General features: G+C 43.9%; 1 protein-coding gene across 2 annotated transcripts in view; it reads right to left on the bottom strand.

The window, feature by feature from the left end:
• HAO2 (hydroxyacid oxidase 2) overlaps positions 1–12,337 on the bottom strand; it is a 29,740-nt gene that overhangs the window by 5,854 nt on the left and 11,549 nt on the right. Inside the window, exons 2-6 of one of the 2 annotated variants that reach the window (XM_054016388.1) lie at positions 11,982–12,185; positions 8,193–8,345; positions 6,515–6,666; positions 5,696–5,979; positions 1,691–1,906 (exon numbers count right to left, since the gene is read on the bottom strand). In XM_054016388.1, coding sequence (XP_053872363.1) covers positions 1,691–1,906; positions 5,696–5,979; positions 6,515–6,666; positions 8,193–8,323 — 783 coding nt within the window. In that variant the 5' untranslated portion in view covers positions 8,324–8,345; positions 11,982–12,185. The remainder of the gene's footprint in view (positions 1–1,690; positions 1,907–5,695; positions 5,980–6,514; positions 6,667–8,192; positions 8,346–11,981; positions 12,186–12,337) is intronic. The other variant, XM_054016387.1, reaches the window with a different exon arrangement.

Consider the following 12,337-nt stretch of genomic DNA (forward strand, 5'->3'; position numbering starts at 1 on the left):
AAAAAAAAGTTAAGGGAGAAAAAAGGGAAATTTTCAGCAAAAAAAGGTTAGGGTTTTATTTACCTCTCTCCACTGTGAAATCTGACCACCTATTGTTTCTATCTTTTAACCAGTTACTGATCCATGAGAGGACCCATGACTGCTTACTTTGCTTAGGAGTCTTTGGTGAGGGAGCATGTCAAAGGCTTTCTGAAAGCATAACTACTCTATATCTACCGGATCAGCCTTGTCCACATGCTTGTTGACCCCTTCAAAGAATTCTAATAGATTGAGGAGGCATGATTTCCCTTTACAAAAGCCGTGTTGACTCTTCCCCAACATATCGTGCTTATCTATCTGTCTGATAATTCTGTTATTCGCTATAGTTTCAACTACTCTGCCTGTGCCGAAGTTAAGCTTACCGGCCTGTAATTGCCAGAATCACCTCTGGAGATTTTTTAAAAGATCAGCATTACATTAGATATCCTCCAGTCATCTGGTACAGAAGCTGATTTAAGTGCTAGGTTGCATACCAGAGTTAATAGTTCTGCAATTTCTTATTTCAGTTCCTTCAGAACTCTTGGGTGAATACCATCTGGTGCTGATGACTTATTACTTTTTAATTTATCAATATTGCTCCAAAATCTCTTCTATTAACATCTCAGTCAGGGAGAGTTCCTCAGATTTGTTACCGAAAAATAATGGTTTGGATATGAGAATCTTCCCCGTATCCTCTGCTCTGCAGTGAAGTTTGATGCAAAGAATTCGATTAGCTTCTCTGCAACAGCCTTGTCTATCTTGAGTGCTCCTTTAGCACCTCCATTGTCCAGTGGCTCCACTGATTGTTTGACAGGCTTCCTGCTTCTGGTGTACTTAAAATGTTGTTGCTGTTAGTTTTTGTGTGTTTTGCAAAGTGCTCTTTTTTGGCCAGCCTCATCCCACCCACCCCACCCTGGAGCATGTTCAGCCCCCTGAAAACCTTGTTGTGTCTCTCCAGGGTGGTGTGCCCCACACTTTGAAAATCATGAAGGTACAGGCATGAGGAGGAAGATTTAAGGTGGTAGTGAAAACCTTATCACTCATATATATATGCAATGACAAGGTAGAAAATTTTATGCATGCAGAAGTAATATATATATATATATATATATAATAAAATATATATTTTTTACTTCTGCATGCATAAAATTTTCTACCTTGTCATTGCATCAAAGTAGTGTTTCCATGGAATTATTGTGTTGTATTTTATAAAGCAAATGAGAGAAAAGTCAGTAAAAATAATAAAGTGAATAGGTCACAATAAAACAGACGTGACAATATGCAAAAATAACATGGATAAAAGAAACAGAAAAAAGATGGGAAGAAACATGGGTGCAGGCAAACATTCAAACACCCAGTGATTAATTTGTAGAGATGGATATCAGGGAGATTTCTGCCACATAAATTATCTTTACTCTGGGGCTTAAGGGACTATAAATTTCCATTCCGTTAAGATCTAATGCTGCAAATATTTGCAGGCAGTTCCCACTAAATTCAATGGGTTTGTGTCTCGGCAGAATTAGGTGCTCACTTCATCTTTGCTACAGTACACACAGGCATGCAAATGTATGTGCAGGTATATCACAGCTATGTATATGAATGTCGGCACACAATTACTCATGTCGGGAGACATGTGCATGCCTATGACAACAGATTGCAGCTTTCCACTTACAGTGGCAGGTCCTCCATCCAGCTGCCTTCCACCATGGTTGGATACAATAATCCCCTGAACTCCATGTCTCACTGCCAGATCTGCATCTTCCTTAGTCAAAATTCCCTTGAGAATGATAGGCAAGCGAGTCAGGCTCTGCAGCCAATAGATGTCATTCCAGTTTATAGAAGGGTCTATGGAGTTAAGCGGGAGGCCATACTCAGAACAACTCTCTTCCTGCAGCCATGGAGTAGAAGGAAATTTCATTACATGTTGATAATATAATATAATATAATATAATATAATATAATATAATATCCCTCAAACTCTTTCTCTACCACAGAAGACATTAATAGACTTCATAACAGTTCCATCAATTGGCTTTGTAAAGGGCATGTCCCTGGAGGACAACAATTATTATGGGGAATGGATATGGAAAGAAGAGTCTCCGAGGGATGTAGGCTGAGATGTCAAAGCCAAGGTATTGGAGGGCAGGAATGCAAACGAGGACATTGCAGACCAGAAAAGGGAGGTGATATGCCCTTGATACAGCAGTTGTCAAAATGATTTTTTTTCTGCAAACAAGCCCATTAGGCTTCTTTAGATAGCAGCATAAACTGTCTGGTGTGATGGAGGCCAAAGCAGGTCTCCTTTCCATTCACTGTATTTCAAAACAAGATGAGAAAGCAGCAGATACAGAAGGGAAGGCTACCTATAGCCATACAGCTCTGATTTATGCAACCTGCCTATTTGCTACATATCATCCATCCTTCCATTAACCTTAAAGGTACTTTCAGTTACACTGGTTTAGACAGAGAGTAAGTGCATGGACTATAATGCATACTCAGGAATTACGCTGTGCAGAAACAATTGGGCCCCAAATCAGGCCCAGATCCACAGAACATTTCTCACTCATTCTGTACCTTGTCTCATTCAGTGTGTGCCACCCAGACCCACAGAAAGAGTAGCCCGTAAATGAAGTTGGTATCACAATACATTTACATATGCAACCGTCACTTTGGCATTTCCTGATTTATGAGTGCTTTTAGTGACATTTTCTTGATGGAATTACTAGTTTATTTAAAAGGCAACAATGCGGGGGGGGGGGGGTAGGGGGGGGGGAGGAGAAAGAAATTGGATGTGGCTAGCCCACCATAGATTGCTCTGTCCATTCAAGATGCACACTGAAGGAGGCAAGGACTCCTGCAGAATCGTGCCTCACTCAGTGCTCATATTGTGCTTTGAATGAGGCACTCTTTTGAATCCCTGGCTTAACATAAGAACGGCTATACTGCATCAGACCAAAGGTCCATCTAGCCCAGTATCCTGTCTTCTGACAGTGGCCTATACCAGGTGCACCAGAGGGAATGAACAGAACAGGTAATCATCAAGTGATCCATCCCCTGTTGCCCATTCCCAGCTTCTTGCAAATAGAGGCTAGGGACACCATCCCTGCCCATCCTGGTTAATAGCCATTGATGGACCTATCCTCCATGAACTTATCTAGTTCTTTTTTTAACCAGGATATAGTCTTGGCCTTCCCCACATCCTCTGGCAAGGAGTTCCACAGGTTGACTGTGTGTTGTGTGAAAAAATACATCCTTTTGTTTGTTTTAAATCTGCTGCCTATTAATTTCATTTGGTGACCCCTAGTTCTTGTGTTATGAGAAGGAGTAAATAACACTTCCTTATTTACTTTCTCCACACTAGTCATGATTTTATAGATCGCTATCATATCCCCCTTAGTCATCTTTTTTCCAAGCTGAAAAGTCCCAGTCTTGTTAATCTCTCCTCATATGGCAGATGCTCCATACCACTAATCATTTTTGTTGCCCTTTTCTGAACCTTTTCCAGTTCCAATATATCTTCTTTGAGATGGGGCAACCACATCTGCACACAGTATTCAAGATGTGGGCGTACCATGGATTTATATAGAGGCAATATGATATTTTCTGTCTTATTAGCTTTCCCTTTCTTAATGATTCCCAACATGCTGTTTGCTTTTTTGACTGCAGCTGCACATTGAGTGGATGTTTTCAGAGAACTATCCACAATGACTCCAAGAGCTCTTTCTTGAGTGGTAACAGCTAATTTAGACCCCATCATTTTATACGCATAGTTGGGATTATGTTTTCCAATGTGCATTACTTTGTATTTATCAACACTGAATTTCATCTGCCATTTTGTTGCCCAATCAACCAGTTTTGAGAGATCCTTTTGTACTTCTTTGCCTGGGACTTAACTATCTTGAGTAGTTTTGTATCATCTGCACATTTTGCCACCTCACTGTTTACCCCTTTTTCCAGATCATTTATGAATATGTTGACTAGGACTGGTCCCAGTACAGACTCCTGGGGGACGCCACTATTTTCCTTTTCTCCATTCTGAAAACTGACCATTTATTCCTACCCTTTGTTTCCTATCTTTTAACCAGTTACCAGTCCATGAGAGGACCTTCCCTCTTATCCCATGACTGCTTGCTCTTGCAGAGTCTGAAAAAGTGAATGGAATTAAGGCAAGTTACTCAGAAGCATAGGCGCTGACTCTGAAGGTGCTTCAGCACTGGAGCACACATGAAAAAAAATAGTGGGTGCTCAGCACCTACTGATAGCCCCGTGGGTCAGTGCCTCCTCCTCCCTCCCAGCGCCTCCCACCTGCCAGCGGCCCTGCAGAGCAGCTCCTCCCCCTCCCTCCCAGCGCCTCCCACCTGCCGCAGATCAGCTAGAAGAGGCGGGAAGAGGTGGGGCAGGGGTGTGAGCCTGAGAAAAGGGATGGAGTGGGAGCGGGGCCTGTGGCAGAGCAGGAGTCGAGCACCTCCTGGCAACTTGGTAAGTTGGTGTCTATGCTTTGAAGCCATGCCTCAGTCAATATACACGAGCACCCTGAATTAGAAAAGCGAGACCAATTCTCATCTGTTGTAAATCAATGTAGCTCAATTAAAGCAAATGGACTGGCACAGATTTACAGCAGCCGATAACCTGGCCCGGTGTTTCAAAATGTTTTAGTAAAATCTCCACACACACAATTTTGTTAGATCTGCACATGCAGATCTGCCAATAGAAAACAGGGGGAGCACTATTAAAATATTCTTGTGCATGTACAGAGTACGATTTTAAACATTTGGTCAAATCAAAACAGATTTTCATCCAACCATTTGAAAGGAAAATGTCTGACCAGGGGACTATATGCCTATCAGTTGTGAATTCTTTCCTGCAAAGGCACTTGAGCTGTCGAACAAAGTGACTTCAGGGGCATTACACGGATTTAGAGCTCACCCCCCCATTCAGTTATGACGGCTGTAACTGTCAGTGGCGCTCTGAGAGTGAGGCCAGGCTTTAGAGCAACCCAAGCTTCATCAGAATTTAGAGCAGGCACAGATGAATGAAAGGTGGTGAGCACTGGCTGGTACAGCTAAGATCTTAGAGCTTGTCTATACACAAAAATTGTACCACTTTAACTATACTGGTACAGTTAAAGCAGTATAACACCCTCCCCCCCCACCCCACACACACACCACTGCCACCAGCACGGGTGCAGTTATATTGGTATAAAGGTGCATCTACCAATATAGCTATTCCCATATGGAAAGGGAAATAACTATACTGGTATGAGTCACCGTTATGCTGGTATAACTGCATCCACACTAATAACATCACATCCCCTCACTGAAGTAGTTATAACAGTAACTCTTTTAAGTGTAGACCAGGCCTGAGTTTGGCAAATGATAACAAAGACTAGGAACTACTTTTGTAGTCCAGTGGCAGAGGCGATGTGTGTGTCTGTGGGGGGGAGGGAGACTGTGGTCACGTGCTCCCCCACCCTGATATGCTGCTTGGCTTGTACTGAGCATGCTCACACTGACTGAGCATGCTCAGTAACACTGCTTAAGCCAGCTGCCCTCACTGTGCCTTCTCCCTCACTATTGGCAGGCAGAGGTTGTCTCTGGCCAGAGAGGCTCCCATCTGCTCTCTCTCTCTCCCTCTCTCTCTCTCTTTCTCACACACACACACAAATCATTTCCCAAACCTCAAACACTCCTTCAAAGTGCTTCACTGTCATGTGTGGTGGGAGCTGGAAGTTGTTGCGGATGTCGTCTCGTCTCTTCCCAGTGTAGGGAAGATCGGCAGTGAGCACCAGGCCTTGAAAACCCGCAGCCTCTACACGTCGGATCAGCCCCTCTGAGAGTGCCCTGTTGCGATGAATGTACAGCTGGAACCATCGGAAGCCATTGGGTGCGACTGCAGCAATCTCCTCCACAGTGCAGGTGGAGAATGTGCTGGTGATGTAACAGGTGTTCATGGCTTCAGCAGCTGCAGGAGATATTTTAAAAAGCCTCTGTATGAGGTGAAGCTTCCTCACCAATTCTGCCTGGGTACAATGGGAATGCCAGCTAACAACCCCCAATACAAGATCTTTCATCCATATTTTATAAAGTGTGTATGGACTGTACAGGCTGAATGCTGTTTGTCACCCCACCTCAGATCCTGAGGCCAATAGGGGGCCAGTTTGGTCCTGGGCACAAGGAAGAATAGCTTCAGGTCTTCTCTAAGTTACAGCAGCCCCCAAGAGGCTGTTCTGCTAGCTAGGGATAACTACAGTGCTGCAGTACTGTGACCATATGTGATTTTCCAGCTGCTTTGTGCCTCCAGAACATCACAAGGGTGGTGGTCAGTAGGAGGTCAGGAAAAGAATCTGGCTGTAAAGAATGATACTGAAGTGCCATGTTTATGGATTGGTTTTTCAGGGGGTCAGCCACACTTTAAAATGCCATCAGAGTTGCTCAAGGTTTCCAACAGGTTTTTAATGTGTCCTCTTTTGTTTTACAGGAATGAAATAACAGGGTACCTCTTGCTGTGCTCTTCTCTCCATCAGGCCAAGCCAGCCGGTGGAACCCGGTGGGGGCAATCCCTACAGGGAAGCTGATTTCAGTACCTAGAAGCGTAGTCCTAGTGTCCATCACAGACATATCTCGCAATATGCGTGGCCGGAAGCGGATTCTGCAAGAAGACAAAGATGAAATGCCAGTCAATAAGGTAACAGTTCCGTGGTTTTAATGCTTGCAATCTTCCCTGATACATGTTATCACACAGTAGTCTGACCCAACCAGGAAAAGCCAGGGGCCATGGCCTGTTGAGAACTCCACCCCATCGTTGATTTCACTCCCCAATATGACTCTCTTTACAGCCATTGCCGCCTACCTGTAAACCCCATACCATCTGCTCTTGAACCATCCGCCATCACTCTCTGTACCACTGTAATCTAAGAGCATCCCAATGCCAGAGGGCAAGAGGCACCCTGATATCTAGTAGACAGTTTCAGCTGGTGTCACCAGTTCGGTGCACCAATTCATTAAGGTCATAAACTATAGCTGATATGTGTCATATAAGATATCAGTAGAAAACTCATAACAACACACTGATCATTAATATTCTTGTGAGGTGTATGTACAATAAACAGCCCAAGGGACCATACAAATGTGGAGGAAATGTGAGACTGAAATGTGTTTACCAGACAAATCTGTGGAGTGAGTAAACAGGTTTCTCCCAGACAAAGGACAAGCCAAGCCCTCCAGTGAGGTGTTGTCAGAATCAATTGGCTATCACATGACTAGTGGCCATTCATTTGCATTGGAGGGGGCAGGAACAGATCAATTCGCATTATAGCGAACACTAGTAGGGGAAGACCCCATCATTGAACTTCCTTTATCACCAGATTCCCTGGCTCCTTCCTCACAGCTTTAATGAACTTTATTTTGAGAGGTAACCTTCAGCTGAATCCCTTTCAAAGGTAAAAAAGATATAAAAAGTGCGGCAAAGAACCCCAGGTAATCTTTCACCTAAGACGACAAAGGAGCACTTCAAACTTTTGGGGAGATTCTGACCAAAGGAGGTGGTCGGCCATCTTGCTGGAAGGCAGGGGTCCTGGAACAATTTTTATAGTGAGCCATTGAACCAAACTGTAAACCCTATATATAATGGAAACACTTCAGGCCAGGGGGTGCTGCTGTATCCCCCGAACCCTTAGTAAATAATAATTGGAGCTATCCTATCACCAACCCTGAAAGGTCATTGAGTCCAGCCCCCTGCCTTCATTAGCAGGACCAAGTACTGATTTTGCCCCAGATCCCTAAGTGGTCCCCTTAAGGATTGAACTCACAACCCTGGGTTTAGCAGGCCACTGCTCAAACCACTGAGCGATCCCTCTCCGCAATTCCAGCACCTATACTGGAATGATAGGGATGTACTGGCTGCCGCTTCCAGCAGCCCCCATTGGCCTGGAGCAGCGAACCGTGGCCAGTGGGAGCCGCAATTGGCCGGATGTGCGGACGCGGCAAGTAAACAAACCGGCCCGGCCCACCAGGGGCTTTTCCTGAACAAGCGGTGTCTCAAGTTTGGGAAATATATATATATAGCATATATATAGGGGATAGGTGTTGAGAGTATTAGACACTTGAGAACATCAAGAACTTGCATCCCAACATAGCCTAAAAGATTTTGGCCCACAAAATAAGAGCTCTCTGTACCTTTTATATGCCAGGAGGTTCTCATCTCGGGTGCAACACTCATCAGCTCCAGCTGCAAAGAAGTCCCAAGTGGTCTTGGACAGATGCTTCTTAGCATAAGCTTCAAAGTCTGACAAACATATCATGGGCATTTCAGAAAAAGGTTATAGGAACCTGAGAAGAGAGGAATAACATGTGAAGCATAGAGTAGCTATGAGGTCCCTGAGCATTCCCTTTGTCAGCATTTTCGCTTTTATCCATTTCAATTTAATTTAGTGCTGGTCTTGGATTGACAGCTCTACAGTCCTCTGTCTGCAGAAGAATTACAGCTCCAGCTTCTCCACAGTGACCAACCAGTGTGCCTCATCTCTGCCATGGTGGAGCGACCTCCAGGAATGAGAAGGGCGTTTATCCCTAATCTATCTATTGAGAATGCCTTAAAGTATAACGATGAGGGTGGCTTTCAAGATCTGAAATGGTCTCAGATGCAACTATATCATTTTGTATAGGCCATTTGCCAAACAAATTTCAGTCACCCACACTGCTTCCTGCAGCAGGCTAGGGATTTTTTTTTTTTTTTGGTGGTCTCCAACCAAAGTACTGACAAGACCACTGCATAAGGTGGAATGTTCATCCTTTCAGAAATTGAAGCATAAAGAGAAAAATTTTCTATTCTATGAAATGCCATTGAAGTCTGTGAGGTTGTAGGGTATAACTACTGGCTGAATTTGGCCTGTGATATGTACTATGTGTTATATATTGTGTACCACAGCCCACTTGCTGATACTGTGTATGCTACGCCTGTCGTATTATTTTTACTGGGCACTTGTCATTGGGCATTGCTGTATAGCGCACATCTGCAGGTCTAGCTGTTGGCTACACATCTATTTTCTCCCAGAGGCATCATTATAAGAGGTGCATGTAGTGCTGCCAATAGTTAAGGTTGCCTGACGCTTCCTTCATAAGACTCTGTTTTCAGTTGCTTTTAACTTTGTCAGACTTTAATCATTTGGATTGAAATTTCCATACTGGGTGTCTGTCTTCGGCTGAGTTTTTGTTTGTTTTTTGTTGTTTTAAATTTCAACAAAAGCGGTTCAGTCATTTCTGAGAACAAGCTTAGGGAAAATACATTGTTTTGCTCATGAGTAACTGTTTCGTTGAGAAGTTCTAGTACCTCTGTCCTTTGGTCCAGGGACTTGGAATTTGCTTTGGTGTAAGGTACACGTCCTTTTTCTTCGCTGTGAATATCCACCTAAATTTGGCCAAGTTGTGAGACTGAAAATTTCAGTTTGCACATCTCAGTAGAGACAGAGTTTGGCAGCTAAATTTTCTGAGGATTTTGTTTTCACTGAGCATTCTCCAACCCAGACCTGAAGGACTTTCCCTGCAATTGTGTCTCCTTGCCACCAGAGGCAGCTGAGACAGCAGACACAGGAACTGAGAGCTGGGAGACTGATCCACCACTGGCTCCTCAGCAGGGAAGAGGAGGCACTTGCTAGCTGTAATGCAGAGAAGTGAGGGGCTGGGGTGATGATGAAGGGGAGACTGGGATGAAGACCCAGAGGACCGATGGGTGGGGGCAGGGCTATGGACTGGGATGAGGACTCATAGACTTTAAGGTCAGAAGGGACCATTATGATCATCTAGTCTGACCTCCCGCATGATGCAGGCCACAAAAGCTGACCCACCCACTCCTGGAATAATTCTCTCCCTTGACTCAGCTGTTGAAGTCCCCAAATCATGATTTAAAGACTTCAAGTCGCAGAGAATCCTCCAGCAAGCGACCCCTGCCCCATGCTGCGGAGGAAGGTGAAAAACCTACAGGGCCTCTGCCAATCTACCCTGGAGGAAAATTCCTTCCCAACCCCAAATATGGCGATCAGCTTGTGGGCAAGATTCTCCAGCCAGACCCTCCGGAAAGAGTTCTCTGTAGTAACTTTTAATATCCCATCATTGACCATTGTTACTAATTACCAGTGATGGCACATTATTGACCTATTGACTAAAATCACATTATCCCATCAAACCATCCCCTCCATAAACTTACCAAGCTTAATTTTAAAGCCAGAGAGGTCTTTCACCCCCACTGTTTCCCTCGGAAGGCTGTTCCAGAACTTCACCCCTTTGATGGTTAGAAACCTTCGTCTAATTTCAAGCCTAAACTTCCCGACAGCCAGTTTATATCCATTTGTTCTCATGTCCACATTATTACTGAGCTGAAATAATTCCTCTCCCTCTCTGGTATTTATCCCTCTGATATATTTAAAGAGAGCAATCATATCCCCCCTCAGTCTTCTTTTTGTTAAGGTAAACAAAACAAAGCTCCTCGAGTCTCCTTTCATACGACAGGTTTTCCATTCCTCGGATCATCCTAGTGGCCCTTCTCTGTACCTGTTCCAGTTTGAATTCATCCTTTTTAAACATGGGAGACCAGAACTGCACACAGTACTCCAAATGAGGTCTCACCAGTGCCTCGTATAACGGAACCAGCACCTCCCTATCCCTACTAGAAATACCTCGCCTAATACATCCCAAGACCGCATTAGCTTTTTTCACGGCCACGTCACATTGCCAACTCATAGTCATCCTGCGATCAACCAGGACTCTGAGGTCCTTCTCCTCTTCCGTTACTTCCAACCAATGCGTCCCCAGCTTATAACTAAAATTCTTGTTAGTCATCCCTAAATGCATAACCTTACACTTCTCACTATTAAATTTCATCCTATTACTATTACTCCAGTTTACAAGGTCATCCAAATCTCCCTGCAGGATATCCCGATCCTTCTCCAAATTGGCAATACCTCCCAACTTTGTGTCATCTGCAAACTTTATCAGCACACTCCTACATTTGGTTCCGAGGTCAGTAATAAATAGATTAAATAAAATCGGACCCAAAACCGAACCTTGAGGAACTCCACTGGTAACCTCCCTCCAACCTGACAGTTCACCTTTCAGTACGACCTGCTGCAGTCTCCCCTTTAACCAGTTCTTTATCCACCTCTGGATTTTCATATCGATCCCCATCTTTTCCAATTTAACCAATAATTCCTCATGCGGTACCATATCAAACGCTTTTCTGAAATCGAGGTATATTAGATCCATCGCATTTCCTTTATCTAAAAAATCTGTTACTTTCTCAAAGAAGGAGATCAGGTTGGTTTGGCCCAATCTACCTTTCGTAAAACCATGTTGTAATTTGTCCCAATTGCCATTGACCTCAAGGTCCTTAACTACTCTCTCCTTCAAAATTTTTTCCAAGACCTTGCATATTACAGATGTTAAACTAACAGGCCTGTAGTTACCCGGGTCAGTTTGTTCCCCTTCTTGAAAATAGGAACCACATTAGCTATTCTCCAGTCAAAGAGTACCACCCCCGAGTCTACTGATTCATTAAAAATTATCGCTAACGGGCTTGCAATTTCTCGCGCCAGTTCCTTTAATATTCTCGGATGAAGATCATCCGGTCCACCCGATTTAGTCCCATTAAGCTGTTCGAGTTTGGCTTCTACCTCGGATACTGTAATGTCAACCCCCCCCCCTTTATTCCCATCCATCACGCTGCCACTATTCCTAAGCCTTTCATTAGCCTCATTAAAGACTGATGCAAAATATTCGTTTAGACATTCTGTTATGCCTAGATTATCCTTAATCTCCACTCCATCTACAGTCTTAAGTGGTCCCACTTCTTCTTTCTTTATTTTCTTCCTATTTATGGCTATAAAACCTCTTACTATTGGTTTTAATTCCCCTCGCAAGGTCCAACTCTACACGGCTTTTGGCCTTTCTCACTCTATCTCTACATGCTCTGACCTCAATAAGGTAGGTTTCTTTGCTGATCTCTCCCATCTTCCACTTCTTGTACGTTTTCTGTTTTTTCTTAATCACCCCTCTGAGATGCTCGCTCATCCAGCTCGGTCTAAATCTCCTGCCCACGAACCGTTTTCCCTTTCTCGGGATACAGGCCTCCGACAGCTCCTGCAACTTCAACTTGAAATAATCCCAGGCGCCGTCCACCTTTAGATCCATAAATATGTTAGTCCAATCCACTTCCCTAACTAGTCGCCTTAATTTATTAAAGTTAGCCCTTTTGAAATCGTAAACCTTAGTCTCTGATTTAATTCTGTTAATCCTTCCGTTTAGTTTAAACTGAATTAGCTCATGATCAC

This window comes from Malaclemys terrapin, chromosome 1 (genome assembly GCF_027887155.1).
Source record: "Malaclemys terrapin pileata isolate rMalTer1 chromosome 1, rMalTer1.hap1, whole genome shotgun sequence".
Taxonomy (NCBI): Eukaryota; Metazoa; Chordata; order Testudines; family Emydidae; genus Malaclemys; species Malaclemys terrapin.